The following is a 20,076-nucleotide window of genomic DNA, read 5'->3' as shown; positions in this document are numbered from 1 at the left end:
AAAATCCTGCTAGACTTTCAAACCGTACCCACAATGTACAAAGACCTCCTTCTCTATTCAATTTGTGTTCCCCCAAGGACTACATTAGAAACTCTACACAAAAACCTAGTAGCTTAGTTGCTACAGATTATCATTTGCAATAAAAACACTAAGTATTATGTAGCAGTTTAGTTCTCAAAGCTCTGTTCTTCATTTTTAACTGATTAAACACAAGAGAAATGCCACATATTTAACTGCTTTTGGTTACCCTGACTGCACTGAAAAGTGGCCAACATACTCTGGAAGTCAAGAAACTGGTCTACGGTCAAGAGCAAGGGATTAGAGGATAAGGTGCAGGTAAGTAGGAGTGTCTACTCCCTAAGACCCGACCTACTGCTGATCACTATGCCCTTGGTGGAGCCTTCCCCAGGATAAAAGATCCTCTGAAATCTAATGTGCAAATCCAATGACACTGTTTTGCCCATTCAAATGAACAGGGCACAGTTGCCATTCAAATGAACAGGAGACAGAGCAAGAGCAGAAAGGATCCCAAAAAATAAAGGTCTCAGCAAATGTCTCAGCAAATGTTGAGGTCAGAAAACAAGTGACCAGAGGCTTTGGGGCAAAGAACCACCGGCAACAGAATTTAATTTAATGCTTTACTTTATATTCCTTGGGATATTAGTTTACTCTGGGAACGATGCCCAGTTAAATCAGAATTGCTGATCATGGAGGGAAAGAATAAAAATACTTACTATTCAGTAAGCCTCTGCTTATATTCCAACTTCACCTGGAGCTGAGAGAATCAGAATCCAGGTGTCAGACTAAGCAAGCCCAGCATTACTACCATGTCCAACGTTAAGCAAAGTGTTGATGGGCAGATGCTATCAACCATCTTCCCAGCTGCACAAATACTTACAGAATCTGACATGGAGATCAAAAATTACAGGCAGGATATCATGCATCTCCTTATATTACGTAGGAGATATTTGGATTCATTAATTAACCCATTTGACCAGTGGATCAATTCAACAAATATTTACTGAGCACCTGGTATCTGCTAAGTTCAGTTCTAGGTGCTTGGGATTCATTGGTAAATGAGATGGAGAAGGACTGTATCTTGAAGAAGTACATATTCTAGAGAGAGGAGAGTGAAAAGAAACACAATGAACAAGGTCGTTTCAGATTGTGATGATTATTTGGAACATAGGATATGTTTGACAGACATCTAGGAGAGGGGGCACCCCTTAGACTGAGTGAGGGAACACTCTCTTGAGCTGAGACCTAAGAATGAAAGGAGCAGTTCAGATAGCAGGAAAAAAAGTGCAAAGGTTGTGAAGCAGGGTGAAATTTGTTATGTTCCTGGAACAGAAAAAGCCCAGTGTAGCTGCAACATAGGGTCTAGCAGGGAAAGCAGTGAGAGATTAGCTGGGAAAAGCAGGCAAAGCATGGTGCATGTATGACCTTGTACGCACTGATAACAACTTTGTATTTTATTCTTAATGAAATGGAGAACACTGGAGGATTTTTACACAGTGATCAGATACGTGTTTCACAAAGGTTGCTATATAAAGAAGTAGATGGAGTGAGGCGTGAAGGAAAAAGGGGTGAGCAGCTAAGAGGCTACTGCAATAGTCCGGGCACAAAATGATGGTGGCCTGGAGTAGGATGGTGGCAATGGAGACTGATAACAGTCAAAGAAGAGGTAATATATTCTGACAGTAGAGCCAGCAGGACTTGCTGATGGACTGAGAATGGATAGGAAAAGTGAAAACTCCAGAAGAAGACTCCTGGGTACTTTGAGTTGATAATCAAAAAATACCCCAGCCAGATTTAGATAGATATGGACATGGCCATACCAGCGTCCAGTATGGAGTCACTCCCAGAAGGATCTTCCCTTGGACTGGCCCTGGGGTCCAGATAGGTCCCATGCCTTCCCCATGCCTTCTCAGTGAAATTGCATTAGTTTAGGAAGTGGGTTCAACAACCCACTAAGATCTGGAGTCAGGTGTAAATGGACTCTGCTTATGAAAATCTGTTCAGAATTGACCCACGTTTCCAAACTGTTCCATGGAACACAGCACTGAAATACTAATGGAATATTGGAAATGGTGTTCAATGGCAAAATGCCTGGGAAACACTGCTTATGATACTTTCCTCCTAGAAAAGAAAATAAATAATGCACATGAACATTGTAAGGTTCTAAAAAATCCTGCAACTAAAGAACCACTTAACCTAGCACATATATTAGCATCACTCAATACAGTTTGAGAAACATGGGTCTAGAATCTGTATGTCTCTCCCTGCAGTTTGCCTGTGCCTTAGAATTCAAGCAAAAACATCAAGAATAACAGCTACTATTTACTGAGCACTTACCTTGTATAAGGTACTTTATATCATTATCACTCTTGCTATATGCTCTATATACAGGTGCCGTTTTAATTTATAGCTTTTACATTATCATTTGTTCTTGTGAGTTTTGCCTACAGACCATATGTTCACTTCACAAAAGCAGACATATCTTCTCTGATTGTATAGATCAGCAGTGTTCATTCATAGTATTTCCTCATGCAGCACATAAGATAAAGACCAGAAATTCTCCACTTTATCGCCTCATATTCATTTACTTACCCCACTACAAGTAACAGTGAGAATTTCTTACCCTCATCACTGCCTCTCTCCTCTTCCTTCAGGCTTCCTCATTACTAGTTTCCTTCTTCCTATTTATTCCACTTCTTTCTTTTTTTTTTTTTTTCAACATTTATTTATTTTTGGGACAGAGAGAGACAGAGCATGAACGGGGGAGGGGCAGAGAGAGAGGGAGACACAGAATCGGAAACAGGCTCCAGGCTCTGAGCCATCAGCCCAGAGCCTGACGCGGGGCTCGAACTCACGGACCACGAGATCGTGACCTGGCTGAAGTCAGACGCTCAACCGACTGCGCCACCCAGGCGCCCCTTATTCCACTTATTTCTAAAACAAGAATTATTTGGGGGCAGTTCACATGCTTTGAACACTCTTGGGCTTAGAATTCCTTACTTTCTGTCTCCCTTTCAAAGAAAATATCATGATATTCAGAATATGGCTATTGTCACATCTAAACCTAGGGATTGGTAATCTAGAGCTCGTTATTCTCAGCTGTCTGGAGACACACACACACACACACACACACACACACACACACACACACACACACAGGCTCATTTCACCAACCTCAACAGAGAGAAGATTTTCTCCTGGAGAAACAATAGATCACTGGGAATGAGGAGGTCTTTACATTCCAGGCTACTGGAACATGAGTCATTACGGCTCTTAAATGACAATGTGATTTATTTTACACTGGGCAAAATAATCGTAGCATTACGTAGAAAAATAACCCAATCACCAAATGAAATACAGCCACTGTGGAGGATCACAGCTCTCTCTCTCTAACCCACCAGCAATTCAATGTTGCAACTTAAACAAGAAATGAAGAGCCTTCTATTTGATCAAATATGTAAAGAAAATTAGAGAGAAATGACCTAAGGTGTAAAATGACCAATACAGTGGGCTTAACAATCTTTAAGCATGGGTTGTTCTTAGAGGATTTATTATCTTCATAGTTTTCTTAGTTTTGTCTAAGCAAACAGAGAGCCTAAATAGGGCAAGTGACAAACACAAAAAAACAACTTTTATAGTTTCTTATTATCCTCCAGGTTGTATTGCACATGGTTTTTTTTTCTTTGATTTTTTTTACTGAAGTATAATTCACATACTAGTAGTTTTAGGTGTACATCATAGTGATTTGATATTTTTTATATATTACAAAATAATCCCCATAAGTCTAGTTACCTATACATATTCTTTTGCAGAAAACAAAGAAAAACACAGACTGTTGTCCAGTTGTATCTCTCAGATATAAAGCTATTAACTTAGTAATTATCCTTTAAACAATATGGCCCCCAAGTAGTTTAGGAAATTTATTAAGAAATAAATCTAGGGGCGCCTGGGTGACTCAGTTAAGCATATGACTCTTGATTTCAGCTCAGGTCATGATCTCATGGTTTGTGAAATGCAGCCCCGCACATGGGGCTCTGTGCTGACGGGGTGGAACCTGCTTAGGTTCTCTCTCCTCTCTGCCCCCCACCCCTGCTCATGCTTTCTCTTTCTCTCTCAAAAGATATAAACATTAAAAAAAAAAAGAAGGATTGCTGTTCATTCTTGAAAGAAAGAAAGAAAGAAAGAAAGAAAGAAAGAAAGAAAGAAAGGAAGAACTACTTCAGTGAATACTGAATACTGAATATACCCAATGTTCAGCAAAGAAGACTTCAATGTCTGGCCTCTTTACTCAAAATACTTCCCAACCCCATTCTCCCTTCTAGTCCCATCCCCCCAAGAAAGGAAATTGAGAAACCTCTAATGAACTATGAACTCACACCTGAAGTAGGTGTCCTTGTCCTGGAGTTTTCTTTGATCATTAGCCAGCCCTTAGTGCCATGCAGAAAATTACTCTTCTGTTGAACATGATGCAGACACCAATTAATGCATGGAGTGGAAAGCTTTACCCTAAAAATAAATAGCTAAACCAGGAAGTCTGCTTCTCTGCATGTGGCTGTTGGCAAGGCCAAGGCCACACAGGATAAGAAAGGAAAGAAAATAGAAAATGCCAAGGATAGAAGACTAGAGGAGGGGTGGGGGACAAAGCACAAATGGACTCACTCCTGAAAGATTCTTAAGAGTCTAAGAGAAAAGAAGTCAGCTGAATTCTCCTGCTTCTGACATAGACCTCAGCCTGACCCCAATTAATTGTAGCATCATAATTTTGGCATACAAAGACCCAAGGATAAGGATGTCCCTGGAGGAGTGAAACTAAGAATATCAAGCATTTGTGACACCTGCCTGCATCCCAAAGCAGGTTTTTGTGAGCTGAGGCGGGCTACCCCAGAAACCCCACCTGGGTCCTCCTTATAGGGACCTTGTCCATAAAGGGAACTCAAGTATGTCTGAGTCTGTGCCCAGTTTAATAGCTTTTAGCTGCTCTAACAGAAACTCTACACATCATCAATTTCTTACTGAAGTTTAGATGAGCCAAGTATCCTAGTGAGAATCACCAGAAATTTTTGTCTTTGCGTTCTTTATCTATTTTATTTTTCTCTGTTGCAAATATGCCACAAACTTGGGTCCTTCCCCAGCACTGAAAATAGTTAGCCTAGCACTAACAGAAGACAGCAGGACATGCTAGCTATGGGATTTGAAAGGAAAAACATACTTTTTAGTTTTGGAATGAGGTAGGAAATGAATGAATGAACAAATGAATAAATGAATAACATGCGCTGATAAAGTTAACGCTCATTAAGAAGCTTCACAACCACAAAAATAAGCCCTCCTTATCACTATTTTCTATATGCCTTGGCTCAGAAAGGAATCAAGACAGTATAACACAGATCAAATACTGAACTAAATTAAACGAAACAGTCACATTAGGGGAAATTTAATAACATACATGCTTCTCTTCATTCGTTTCAATAGAAATTTGGGGTTTTTTGTGAGGGAAGTGTATTTGAGCTAAAGGTAGACAGTCATACTCTCCAAGTAGTGAAATCTAACTCAAGTAATGTCAATTAAGTAGCAAAATGTATGTGTGTGTCTGTGTATACAGGCTATTCTGGGGCACAGACAATTTTAATTCAATTCTGACACTTGTGTACAAGTAGATTTATGCGGAAAACCACAGGCAACATTGGGCGGCCCCATGGAGGACTGACAGTGGGTACAATGTAGCATACTGGGCTTCACTAATGGTATTTAGGAATTGGAGTGCAGTTAAGATACTAAGCATTTAAGTGGAACTAAAACATCAGTGTTGGCCTCTGTTTCCTTACTGAGTTCACCCTTGCAAGTCACTTGATTTAACTGCTGAGGTCAAGGCCAAAGAGCAGTGCCCTCAGCTATAACAGCCCTGAACTGATTTGGAGAAAGGCATGGGGGCCAGGGCAGCAACTTCATCAATACCTGTTCAGGAAACCCAGGATCCTGGTCATGGGCCAGGTAGCACTGGTGACCCAGAAAGCAATATTAGGGTCCACACAGCATTTTCAAACAGTTATTTTTATAAGCCATTTCAATACTACATCATCATCATCATCATCATCATCAACATCATCAACATCATCATTATTTTAATTTTAGAGGCAGAGAATACACACAAGTGGGAGAGGGGCAGAGGGAGAGAGAGAGAGAATCTTAAGCAGGCTCCACACTCGCTGTGGCAGAGCCTGACGTGGGGCTCGATCCCATGGTTTTGAGATCCGGACCTGAGCAGAAATCAAGAGTCACATGCCTAAACCAACTGGGCCACCCAGGCACCCCTGCATCGTTATTTTTAATTTATATTTAATTTCTATTTTAACTTATATTTACAAAGGTCAGAAGAAAGTTTTGTCTTTGTTTTTTTAATCAGTTCAATAAAAGCTCAAGTTGCACACTTTAGAATTCTGGGTCGTCTTCCTTTTTTAAAAAATTCTTTGCTCAACCCCAAAGAGACCCAGCATCCTTCATTTCTTGCCCAGTGTTGTTGAGCAGCTGGTTTCTGAAGTGGAAAATCAAGTGGTTCCTTTCTATAGAGTAAACAGCATTTGGGATTCCTGGGCATGCAGACTGCTTGGGTGCCACATGCTGTACTATTTATATTGCACTCCATATACACAGGAGACAGTAAGACACACAAAATGCCAACTGCTTTTAGTCACTCTTTTCCCACTTCTGGGCCAGCTTCTCTTTTCAAACCGCTCCTCCTCGGGACCATCAATTAAGACAAGAGCTAATCAAATATCCTAACTCCATTAAGAGTATTTTGACAATCCAACCTAACATGTCTGCCTCCTTTCCTATGGATAGGATTTCTGGGCTGGGTTCCAGAGCTCACCTGCTCTAACCCCCGTATTTTCAAGATGAGGCGGCCGGTGACTTGCCCAAGTTCATACTACCCACGGAAGGCAAGAGGCTCAAGACCTGGGTGCCACTGTCTGTCGTGGGTTGTTCACTCCAGCCCATGTCTGGCCAAGAAGCAGAGGCTTGTTTGAAGCCAGCTTACATCAGGGATCTCTGTAAGCTCAGATGCAGCTTCAGCCAGCACTGCTGGTATTTCCTCAACTGCGAACCTCTCCAGACAGCTGAAACCTGATGGTCTCATAAATTCACTCACTTGCTTCTTATGTGTGCGGCTCATGCCAGTCTCCCCGAGACAGTTTGAGGCCGACCAAGAAAACTGGGGAAGTGAGTGAGGAAAGGCAACCCAAGCGAGAGCTGCAGAACCGTGCAGATTGTGCTAAAAAGGCATAGTGCCAAGCAGACACTGTCTAGACTTTAACCGGCCCCTCCAGAGGGGGGTGCGGGAGGAGGGGGAGTGAGGCCAGAAAGCCTGCTTGCTTTTTGTTCAGCTAATGCAAACACATGACACCGCCTCTGACAGGCTCCAGGCTGGGAGTTCACTCAGTCTAATAAGACATTTCTTCCTCAGGGCTGGAATTCAGCTGTGGGCTGAGGGAGGCTGTGCTAATCCAGCAATCAGGGAGAAGCTAGGAATGCTTTTCCTAATTCCTGGGGAATCACAGTTCCCAAACTAGATGGAGTTGGGCAACAGCCCAACGTAGCACATTTGTGGGTGCAAAAGAACAGGTTTTTTACATTTCTATTTGTATTAGCTAAATCCATGAGGAAAACCCACAAAAATACAGAACTGGCTTTTGATGGAGGCCTGTTATGAAAATTTTAGAAGACTCTGAATGATATCAATGTATAAAAGTACAGACGGAGAAATGGCCACCGTGGTCCAATAAGCATCACATATCTGAGAGAAACTGTTGGGTTTGGGGAACTCTGTGTCTCAGTTGGAAAGAAGGCGCCCGTCGTCTGGGTGGACAGACAAGCTCCATGCCAGGGCTCATTGAGTGCAGGATGCAGTCAGCCCCAGTGGTCCCCTTGGCCAGCTGCACTGGTACAGTAGACAGTCTGAACAACCATACACAGCAACTCAGCTGGAGTTTTTTTAGAGCTGCCTTTCAATCTGGTCTTACTCAATGCGGAACATCTGAATGCATCCGAAGGACAAAAAAATTGCCTTAAAACATCCCCTGAGTCACTGAACACAAAGCTCCAAGTGCTGTAATGTCAGAGAAGCAGCTGAACCTGAACCAAGTTGAGATCAGATGCCTATCTATGTGGCCAAAATGACTAGGCCTGGTCATTTTTTGGGGGGGTTGTTTTCAAAGTCACTTTCAGAAATAAGACACAATGGGCCTGGAACACACAGCTTTTGCTTTGAGAGCTGAAGTCTGGGTTTGTATCCTGGCTTTACTCTTTACTAGGTGGCCGATTTTGAGTAACTAACTGTATCCTCTCAGCTTGGGTTTCTTCATTGCTAAAATGAAGATTGTAATAAATTCTTGGGTTGTGAGAATTAAATACGAGAAGGCTCTTGTCTTCTCCTGCTGTTGTCTGGCTACTACTCATTTTTCAGGGCGCAGATTGTGGAGGCCTCTTGGAGGCCTTCCCAGACCCCCCAGGGCTGGCGTGGGTTCTCAGGCCTGTCCTGGCACTTACCACACTGGATCACTCTGAGCCTCTGCTCCTGTCTCCCTCCCTCACTGGACCGCAGGCCCCTTAGGAACAGGGTCTATGTCTTAGTCACCAGCACTAACTTAGTGCCTGACAGAGAACAGGTTTGTGATAGTTCTTTCATTCCTTGAGTTAACTTTGTGAAATTTTACTTGATCCTAGATAGGTGAAGCAAAACACTGTGTGAAAACTTTGGGGAGCTTTTTCTCCGCATAGATGTGAAACTGGTGGTCTGTGTGTGTGTGTGTGGGGGGGGATTGGCAGCTCCTAATGTGGCGCCAACACTCCAGGATGACCTCGCTTCAATGGTGGAGGAGGAAGCTGAGAGAGACAAGAAGGGAGAAGGCAAAGACACAGAGGAGAGCAAGGAGCAGCACGGGGAGCAACAAAGACCTGGCTCTGGGGCCTGGGATCAGTGGCCATGTGAGGGTGCAGTCAGCGCTGGCCACCAGACACAGCAGTGCCCAGCGGAGGACTCAAGGTTTGTGTGCCAAACACCCAGAGCGTTGCCTTGGTTCCCAGAGGGACAAATCCCAGCCTGCTCCAGGAATACTTCCCTACCCTGTCTTTGAGAGTATTTATTTTTCAAACAGTGAAAGCAAAGGGTTCTATTCCTTTGCGTGATCATATGTTCCAAACCCCAAATTTAGAATTTATGGCCCAGTAACAGGCATGCTATGGGGACGACAGCAAGAATAGACAAAAATGACCATCCCCCCCAAAAAACCCAAGATATCCGGTGGCCACCTCCGTATCTAAGAAGGAGAGACAGAGGGGAGAGAAAAACTGAATGTGGAAAAATTCCAAGAGCTAGCTAGCTAGCTATTTATTTAAATGTTTATTTATTTTTGAGAGAGAGGAAGACACAGAATCTGAAGCAGGCTCCAGGCTCTGAGCTGTCAGCACAGAGCCCAATGCAGGGCTCAACCCCATGAACTGTGAGATCATGACCTGAGCTGGTCAGAGGCTTAACCAACTGAACCACTCAGGCGCTCCTCCAAGAACTTTATACCCTCTTTTCTTTGCTTTTTCTCCCTCTTTTCCCCTTTTTGGTTCTCTCCCTCATTTACTGTCTTTAGGGAGAACTTATGCTAGTTTGCACAGCCCACTGCCTGTGCAACGGGAGGGGCTCAACGAGGACCTAATTCTCTTTCTGCAGGAATGATAGGGTTCTGACTTCACAGAACTGACAGTATCTAGAAGTTTGAAAGCAAGATTGGCTCAGTAGAAGCAAGAGTTCTGGTATAAATTCTCGGCGTCAAAGCCTCCACTGAAATAAATATCCATAGCCTAGTTGTCTTTTTTTTTTTTTTTTGAGAAAGAGAGAGAGCAGAGAGGAAGAGAGAAAAAGAATCCCAAGCAGTCTGGACATTCAGCGTGGAATCCTACATGAGGCTTGATCTCAAGAAAATGAGATCATGACCTGAGCTGAAATCAAGAGTCAGACACTCAACTGACTGAGCCATCCAGGTGTCATTTAAAAAGGTGATCCTTAATCTCTGTAGAGTAAAAGAGGCAAGGAGAGTTCTGTAAGCCATGGACGTGCATGTGCACACCTACACCCACACCCCATGGGTTTTGGAGCTCTTCCAATAAATAGATGCCACTAGGATGATAATAATAGCTAACACTGTATTCTTAGGTGCTGAGCCACTCTTCTAACTGCTTTACATGTAATAAGTCATTCAATTCTCACAAGTAACCTATGGAGTAAATACCCTGTAGTATGCCCATTTTATAGATAAGGATACAGGCCCAAAGAGGTTAAGTAAGCTTCTCAAGATCACAGGGCTAGTAATGGTAGTGCTAGGATTTAAATTTGGGTAATCTAGCTCCAAGGTCTTAGCACTTAACCATTATGCTACACCTCCTCTCAAGGATAAACATAGTAACAGCCTGAGCCAACACACAGGTTGTACAAATACACACAATGCCTAGTAGATGTTAGTATGTAAGTTGAGAATTCTCTTGTTGAAGTCATTACAGAGTCAAAAACATTCTTTCTCAGTGCCTACTAGTGGCTGCTAAGAGGCACTTGATTGTGTTTCATGTTGACTATGTTTCATGAGTAGAGGAAACCTTTTCCAGTTTCCATTGGTTAGATAGAGAGATGGCCATTATTCCCATTTTACAGATGAGGAAAATAAGCTCAGGGAGGTTAAGTTACTTGCACAAAGCCTCAAAGCTAGACAAGGGCAGAATTCAAACCCAGCCCATTACCCAAAGCCCTTGCTCTTAACTGAAGCTGCAAGTCAGAGACAGTAGGTGGCTTAAAAAAGGTAACATCATCAAGAAAGGGGTGGAGCAAGACTTTGAAGTCAAGGACTCTCATTATTTTATAACATCTTTCTTAATAATGAGAAGGTGCTTGTAACAGGGTCTGTGTAAAAGATAAAACTTGGAAACACCCAGATATGGCAAACAAGAGAAGAGAATGAAAGAACTCAGTGGAAGGTTTGAGTGACCTGAATATGGGAAACAAGAGAAAAGCATCGGCACTCCGTGAACAGACACAATTTCCACACAAAAAGCTGCCACCTTCTGGATAGGTTGGTTGAGTGGTCAAGGTAGACAGGCTGAAAATGGCACCAGCGACTCAAGTGGAGCCTCTCAAGTTCTGAGAAGGCATCCATCCCTATGCTGCATTTCAGGGTTTTCTGAACCAGCAGCAAGAGGTGAGGAAGGGAGTGAAAATTTCTGTGAAAGCCATAAATCTGGGCCCTAAAGTTGGCCAGGTCCTTTTGAGCTGCACAGGAGCTATGGTGGTAGTGACTCCTTAAGAACAGGGACCTCCATGGTATTGCCTTTTAGTTCCACACTATTCTCAATAGCAGCATATGTGCAAAGGGATTGGGATAATGTCTGGAACTTCAGTAGATCAATAATTTATACTCACTATCACCGAAGGGCAGAATGAAAGACTGTGTGGAAAAGACAAATTTTGCCTCAGACACAAAAATTTTAAGTCTTGAATGACATAAAAAGTAAAGACAAAGAGCCACTTTCCTTCTATCAATTCAAGCCAATATCCCATGACACACATATGTATAAATCTGAGCCTGCAACATGTCATGGTTTTTGCCATGTGTCACACGACTTGTTTTGGCAACAGTTTAGCTGGTCAAAAATAGTGTCCAGGATTATTCAGGGAACATTGGAAGGGTCATAAATTTCAGACTTAATCCTGGGAATAGCTTATTGGTGATGGCTTCCAAATGAGCACATAAAAAGTCTGTGAAAGATTTCACTGAAATCCTCCAACCACAGCAGAAAATGCAGATTTATAGGATATATTTTGTACTCCAACTACCCAAAGAGCTTTCTATTAAGCAAGTTACTGCCAGATGGCTGCTAATGCAGGAACTGTTATCTATGACAGCAGCAGCTCTTAGAGAGCCTTAGCAAGAACAACTGTTTACTCCATCAGAACAGCCAAGAAAATTCTCATTATCATATTCTTGTTGATGGCCAACATTAGAGGGTTTGGCTCACTTTAAGGTGTTGGAATTTGTCTAAAGAAGTTAAAAGCTTGGGCCAGGAATAAAGTGCTGTGTGTGTGTGTGTGTGTGTGTGTGTGTGTGTGTGTGTGTGATTTCATCTATTCGCTACCCTAGTCATACCACCCATTACCCCATGTTGTCTTTGTTTCACATAGTCCTGAACTCTGCCTTTTAATCACCTTAATTTTGTTTAAAGATATACCAGTGTTTGTCAGATTGGATAGACTTTTCCAGAAGTAGTGGCAAATATCTTTTATCTCACATGCAGACTAATTGCTAGTGGCTACCCAGAACATTGCTGAGGATTTTCAAACCTCCTCCAGACTCAGAAGGACAGAATCCTATGATTGATTAGCAATGTCTGTCATGGGGAAAGGAGGGGGTGGTGGTGATGTGTTTGCCATGCTTGTCCCATTACTGCATGCCGTTTATCTTGTAGTGTTACCTCATACTTATTTTTATTGCCTACAGTGTTTAGTAGGCTCACCACATACATTTGTTGATTGATTTTGATAGTTTCTCTGAAAGAAGGGATGCAGGGCTGATTTATCTTTAGGTGGTGGAATTATGGTTGATTTTATTGTTTGCTCTCATCTTTTCCATATTCTCTAAGCTTTTTATGAGCATATTATCTTTTCATATTTTATCAGAAAATAGCTCAACATTTTTATTTAAATAAAAGAGCATATACTAGGATGGTAAATTCCTCCTGAAAAAAGGAAAGGGATCACAAGAATCCTCAAGATGGATTTTAAGATTTTGTTACACTTCTCTACAAATCTGTACACAGTTGTGAGAATAAGGCACAGAGTGGAGGGTATTCTGCTTTTTAAATTAAATCATAATCATTTGCCAGAGCTTTAAAAATTTTTGTAAACATAAATTTTAGTGGCACATATTGTTGTTAACTCTTAACTCTTCCCCTACTGTTGGATATGTAGTAAATTCTAAGTATTAGCCATCATAAATAATGTAATAGACATCTTATGTAGTCCCTTTGAAAGTAATAATGGCCAGGGCAAAGTGATCAAAAAGAACTATTTGAGTTTCTTTCCTTGATTTAGTTTCTCAGTGTAGATTATATTGAGCCCTGGAATATCCATCTGCAAAATAGTCAAGTCACCTCCCCTAAAGCTGATCCAAAGTCTGCTAAAATGGATTAATGTCAAAAAAGACTGTATTTAACTGTGTTTGCTATACGTCCTTATAGTTAACAAGAAAATCAATTTTCTGCTATAAACACTGCTAACTATAAGCTAAAATGCTTAAAATAATATCCAAATTGTAATCATCATATGGAGACGGTTAATTTACTTTTTCATTACTTATTAAAGGTTTATTGTTGAAACATAAATTAAAAGCTTGCCAAATGTTACTGGGCCAGACATGAAGATGATGCACTAATTAAATGATGATCCCTGAGTGATAAAATGTAACTCTGATCGTATCTACTCCTCACTTTTTTCATTGTAACTGCTTCCACACACCAGGAGTTCACAGCCTCCTCTCTGCACCAATTTCCTCAGCCTTGATTGGGTCCTGGCTATATGGGTATATCCAGATGTAAGAGTTCATCAAACTCTATGTTAAAGATTTGTGCATTGTGCTAATCAAGGGAAGCCCTATGTTAATATTTAAAAATCAAGGGAAGCCCTATGTTAATATAAAAAAGCAATAATTATCATTGTACAGATACTTGTTCATCATATAGTTATAATAATATTACAACTGCCACAGTTTAAGGCATCTGGCCCATCATTAGACTGTAATGAGGGCAGAGACCATGTCTTGCACTTTATGCATGCCTCGGCCCTGTGTGTAGGGCATGCTCGGCCTGTGGGGATACTGCCTGATGGGCCCTGTGAAGAGAAGACCCATGCTGCCGATGACTCAACCCTAGAGAACCCCACCCCCCACGCCAAAGTTACAGGCACCAGAAGATGGCACCTTACAGAAAATTATGCATTTAACCTATAGGACATTAAAAACCTGGCTTTACAAAATGAATCCATCTAAGTGTAAGGTATTTTTCAACCCTACAATATCTGGTGTCATTATGTTAATTCTATTTGTGGCTGCTAGAAATGCTGTCTCCATGTCCGGTTATTTGAAGAGTAGGAAAACAAATACTGACATTTTCAATTCATGATATGCGACCACTGGTATTTACAGTTCATCCTTTACTTTCTCTATTCTCCTAGAAACACATCATTCTAACTCACTGACTTTGAAGACTTTATTTTCTTCTCTGGGACATTACATCCACTGCAGCCCATGCCCCCTGATCTCTACCTCACAGTTCCTCCCCAGTTAGCTCCTCTGAGCCTAGGAAGGGACTCGCGCTTTCCATCACCCAATCCAGGGACCTCTATGGGAAATGAATATGTCCTCCTTCTAAAGACATTTTTGGTGGCCAGGGCCTCAGTTTGCAGGGTGCTTGCCCATCTGTTTGACTATTCAAGCAGAGTCTCTGCTATGTTTTAACAGTCTAATTTCCAATAGTGGTCTTTAGAATCACAGCAAGTAGTTTATTTGCCAGTGAATAAGGAAACAAGATATTATTTTAGTGCTTAATGTGCAAGATGGATATTAAAATCGTAGTTCTGCTGCAGCTCCAAGAAGCAGTCAGGGGATGTGGGCCAGACTGTAGGCCTCCCTAAATCCACCATTAGGATAATTCTGAAGGATACAGAGGAGATCCCACATCAGCCAATAAAACCCCTGGTGGTTGATTAACTTGCATTTTGATAATAGGGTGTAAATGAGAAATCTGGCATCAGAGGGACAATGACCTAATAATCTTCTCACTCATCTGTGTAATTGTTATTATTTTTACTATTATCTTAAGTGATATACTCACAGTTCATGGGTCAAGTTTTTCCTTACTGAAATGAGCATTCTGATCTGTGAATGAGTCCCCCGTACATGTGACTTATCATGATGAATTTATAGACCTGCAATGCTGGCAATCAGAGTGCAAGCAGAGACAACCACCAAGGGAGAGTGGAAGTGTGCTTAGGTGCTCACCAAGGCTGTCTTTCAGGAGCAGGCAGTTGGGCCACAGGACTCCCTCCAGCCTGCCATGTTAGACTCAGATCCACCTATTCAGAGTCAAGGGCACATGCCCTAATGCCTGGATTGTCAAACTTTCCCAGTCTCCATCAACACCTCTCTGAACTGCTAGAATTCTCAGTGGGAGGGGGATGGGTGAGCAAGAATGAATGAGCCCACACAGCCCCCTCTCAACAGAACCTAAAAAAGGGGTAGCTGTGTAATTGTCAGTTGAAGCACTCCCTCAAGCTGCTTCGACCCATCCCTCCCATTCCTCATCCATACAGATGTTAATGTATAGTCTTCAACAGACTTGTGCCACACTCCCCACCATCCCCTCAAACAGAAATACAAAGGAGCACAGAAGTGAGCTCATGTGGATGGGGCAGAATTTTGTGGGAGGCTGCTAAAAGGAATGAGGGTATTAAGACAAGAAGAAAGTAAGAATGAGAGGAAGCAATAAAAAAAAAAAAAAAGTGGTGCCAAGTAAGAGACCATGGAAGACATTCAAAATATAACACTTTCCTTAATGAGATTTGTTAATAGTTTCTTGAATCTAGCCAAACAGGATTTATAGACTGGCATTAATAATGATGACAACCACCTTTTCCCAAATCTGGGACACCTCTAGTTCTGGAGGTCTACTACTGCAAAGGCTTGGCTTTTTGTAATATCAACATGATTTGTCAGGTAATCACATTTAAAAAAAAATATATGTTGAGTTGAATAATTATACTTGTATTAAAGCAAAAAGCACCAAGAAACTAAGTTTATTTTCTAAATGTCATTTTTTAAAAATTCAACAATATTTGTACAATGTTAGCCCTAAAGTCTACTAAAGTGGATTCATGTCAACAAAGGCTGTAAATATCATTAATCTGCTATATGTTTGCTATATGTTGTTATAGCTAACAAGGAAAAAAATTCTATTGCAAGCAGAATTACACAGTAAAATGCTTAAAATAATAAATAAATTGCTAGGCTTATTTTACCTTTTTATTAATAAAGGTATATTATTATTAAACACAGGTTAAAAACTTGCCATGTGTTACTCAGGCCAGACATCAAGAGATTGGATTGATTAAAAAATAATCCTTTGGGGCGCCTGGGTGGCGCAGTCGGTTAAGCGTCCGACTTCAGCCAGGTCACGATCTCGCGGTCCGTGAGTTCGAGCCCCGCGTCGGGCTCTGGGCTGATGGCTCAGAGCCTGGAGCCTGTTTCCGATCCTGTGTCTCCCTCTCTCTCTGCCCCTCCCCCGTTCATGCTCTGTCTCTCTCTGTCCCAAAAATAAATAAACGTTGAAAAAAAAAAATTTAAAAAAAAAATAAAAAATAATCCTTAAGAGTCTGGAGCCAAGAAATGCAAACTGGATCATACTTACTCCTCACTGCTCAGGTACCCTGAGTTCACAGCCTGCTTTCTGCACCAACTCTCAGTTTTCATGCCTCAGCACTTCTTGATTTTAGCTGGGAATTTGGTGGGAGTACTCTTTGCTCTTCCACCTCAAGCAGGAAATTGCTGCTGGGGGAGCTTCCTATGAGAGCAAAGCTTTGCCTTGCAATGCTCCTGAGGGGGAGGGGTGTAGCACAGGCTGCCTAGAATAGATCCTGGACCTTGGGCCACACAGCCTTCAGCCTTCAGTCTTGTGGTCTGGGAACCAAGAGCCTCATCATACCTCACATCTGCATTCCAGTTCACTGAATGATTTCACACACTAACTGGCAATTCTAAGCCTGGCCATAAAACCAACCAGGGATTCACTTCATCCATCATTGGGCTGCAGCTGCCTTTTGAGGGCCACAGCAGGGATGGAAGGGTGTTCCTTAACTAGGGTTAAATCAGCCAGTGAAGACAGATCCTCCCTCAAATTCAAACCCTGGAAGACAAAATGCAGGAGAAGCAGATCTGGTGTTCAAGATGGGCCCCCAAACATTGAGGGAACTGGATTTAGATCCTTCTTCAGAAATAACTAGCCATGTGACCTTGAGTAGGTTACCTAATCTCCTAAACCTGCTTCCTCCTCTATAAAATAGGGTTAACAACGCTGACCTTATTAAGGTTGGGGAAGATTTAAAAGAAATGATGCATGTAGCCCAATGTGTGCTGTGTAAGAGGCACACCAAACGTGAACTCCTTTTGTGGGATAGAGGTTAAGAACCTGGGGTATGATGCCAGACTATCTGGGTTCAAATCCCTATCCCTACCATCTAACAACTTAGGGCACTGGATAAATTATGTAACCTCTGACTCAGTTTTCCCATCATTAAAATGGGGTTTTATTATAACACAAAGTAGATATCCAGTAAACAGGAGCTATTTTTTTTTTTTTTTTTTTGTCATTTCATTGTGAGTAAAAACAGCTTGGGTTTCCACTGCAACCTAGAGTGAATTAAGTGAGAGTTTAATGTATGTGTATTTTTTTTTTAATCATGAAGACCTTGCATACTTTTAGGATTTTTTTCTGGGCAGACTCAAGTTATGATGCTAAGGGTGGGGCTAAACTGTAATATGAAGAAAAAAATTCAAAGAGGGAGAATAACCACCCACCAGGGAGCTATTTCTTTTGTAATGTACATTCCATTTCTTCTCCCTCATGCTTTTTAATTCCTTCCACATTTCCTGCCATAATTATCAAATGTTTGGTTTCTGACCTCACTGTTTGAGAGACTAGAGCCCAGGGAATTTGGAATTGTTTATTTTCTGTCCATAAACCTTTGAGTTAATGGAGGGGCTTGTGAGTGAAGGGTTTGTTGGTTTGTTTGTAGTGTCTCAGGAAGGTCACTGGAGTTGAAAGGAAAACATTACCAAAAAAGTGCTGAAATACTTTGACTGGAAACGCGGAGCCCCCAAAGAGCAGAGCAATGGATCTCTTACACTTGCGCAACGCTGGATTAAAGGAAAATTGAGACTTTTAAAGGCCGTTATATAGCCCTGATATGAACACAAAATCCGAGAGGACTTTAAAAAGAAAGAAAAAAAAAATGCTGGTAATCATGAACTTACTTTATAAAAAAGATTAAAAAAAAAAAGGGGGGGGGCTCTCCGCCCTAAAAGAAAAATCTCTGGAGATTCCCCCCGCCCCTTTCCCCAAGGAGTCAGCCTTGGAAGCAAAAAGCTCCCAACTATTCTCAATTTCCTTTTAAGTGAAGCAAAGAACTCAAAGGCGCCTTTTTGAACTCGTTTGCTGCTCTTGTCGCCGCCTCCGTCCCAATCCACCCAGCTCGTCCTCTCTCCCCCCTCCCCACTCTCCCTCCATATTAGCCGCGGTGGGGCTCCCGCTTACGGCCCAAACTACTTTTCCTGATTTGGAGGTTTAAGTTTCGTTAAGTAGCATTTCTGCTCGGAGCTCCCCCCTCACCCCACGCATGGAAACTCCCAGTCCCACCCCGGGAGAACATCCCCAGGACGCACTCCCCGCCTGCCAGGCGCGCACACCCAAGTGGCCCCGGATCCCGAGTTCGGACCTCCTCGGCCGCTCACCTACCTCGGCGTGGACCCAGGCGACCGCCACCAGCGCGAGCGCGAGCCAGCGTGTCCACATCTGCGGAAGAGAAAAGAGCGAGGCTGAAGGCGCCGGGCCCCGCGCCCACCCCGGAAACTTCTCCGGGTCCCGCAGACTCGCCCCCCTCCGCCCGTCCACCCTCGGGCGCCCGGAGGGGTCGGGCCACCGCGCCCCGCGCCGCGCGCCCAGCTCTCACCATGGTCTGGTCCCGGTCTCCGGAGGGCGCGGGGCAGGGCGGCTGCAGCGAGCTCTAAGGGAAGGTGGGAGCTCCGCCGATCGGCAGCCTCGGAGGAAATCCGACCTGCGCTCGCCGCCCCTTAAGACCCCTCCTTCCCCGACTGCCTGCCCCCCAGCTCCTCCCCATTCTCCTCCCCTTCTGCAGCAGCTGCCCCCGCGGCTCGCGGCTCCCGGCTCCGCTCCGTCCTCCCCGCCCCTCGCTCTGGGGAGCCCGCGTGCGTCCCGGCGCCACCCGAACCCCTCTCCCTCTGGCCCCCAGGACGTGGGGGCAGAGGCAGAGAGGGGGCGTCCGGGGGGAAGCTGTAACAAAGGCGGAGAGGGGTGGGGGGCCGAAACCCCACCCCCGGGAGGGGCTGTAGGCTTGCGGCAGCTCTGGCGGGCCGTGGGCGCGGGCTGCGGCGGTGGCCAGGTGGGCGGTGCTGCGGAAGGCTCACGGCCGGTTCCAGGGCGGGAACCTGGAGGAAAAGGCGCCCTGCGGCCTGGGGAGCCGGAGCCGCCCCCCTCCCCCCGCCCCACGACTGATGGAGAGAGAGCCAGCGGTGCGGAGGGACCCTTACGGGCCCGGGGACCAGGGACTCGCGGCAGGCAGAGAGTGCGAGGAAGTGGGCGCAGGGCCCAGAACACGGTCAGCCTGGGGAAGGCTGCTTTGGGTTCAACGGTGGATTTCCTGGGGGAGAGGTGGCAGCCGCCCCGCTCTGCTAAAAAGATCCTTAATCCAGCGTTTGCCAGCAGCCTCATCCCGTCCTCCCCTCTGGTCCAGGAGCGGTGTCCCCCTCCTCTTTTCCGCCCCCCTCCCCTTGCTCCCACACCTGTGCCCTTGTTCCCAGCCCTGTCATCCCAAGTCCCCTCCCTGTTCATACTTCCCATCTCCACCAACTTCTTCCGAAGGGCCTTCAAATGTACACTGCCTCCTTGAAGGTGTTGACTCCCCAAACTCCTAGCTGCGGCCCCTTTCCTACCTTGTGTCTGGTGTCCCTGGTGCTGAGAAGCAAATCCACTCGACGCCTCAGCTTTAACGTGCCCAAGGCTGAGCCCCACTTCCTGTCAGCTCCCAGGCCTGCTCATCTATCTGTTTCAGAGCAGCGCCATCCAAACGTTTCCCCTCTTCCCAGACCCCGGTTTCCCTGAGATCTGGCAGTTTTCCCTTTGAGATCTCACGTGCATCTCTTTACTGCCACTCACATTGCCACTTCCCTAGGCCAGACCTCCTCT

At 43.9% G+C, this 20,076-nt stretch overlaps 1 protein-coding gene across 2 annotated transcripts in view; it reads right to left on the bottom strand.

Moving 5' to 3' along the window:
- Positions 1-18,976, bottom strand: part of FSTL1 (follistatin like 1) — a 54,413-nt gene extending 35,437 nt beyond the window's left edge. Inside the window, exons 1-2 of one of the 2 annotated variants that reach the window (XM_086675325.1) lie at positions 18,824-18,976; positions 18,610-18,666 (exon numbers count right to left, since the gene is read on the bottom strand). In XM_086675325.1, the coding sequence (XP_086531451.1) occupies positions 18,610-18,666; positions 18,824-18,826 (60 nt within the window). In that variant the 5' untranslated portion in view covers positions 18,827-18,976. The remainder of the gene's footprint in view (positions 1-18,609; positions 18,667-18,823) is intronic. The other variant, XM_086675326.1, reaches the window with a different exon arrangement.
- Positions 18,977-20,076: the final 1,100 nt, after the last annotated feature.

Source organism: Puma concolor, chromosome C2 (genome assembly GCF_028749965.1).
Source record: "Puma concolor isolate L17-30 chromosome C2, mPumCon1.1.hap2, whole genome shotgun sequence".
Lineage (NCBI taxonomy): Eukaryota > Metazoa > Chordata > Mammalia > Carnivora > Felidae > Puma > Puma concolor.
Note: the sequence above shows the minus strand (reverse complement) of the source record. Positions and strands in the feature narration are given on the sequence as shown.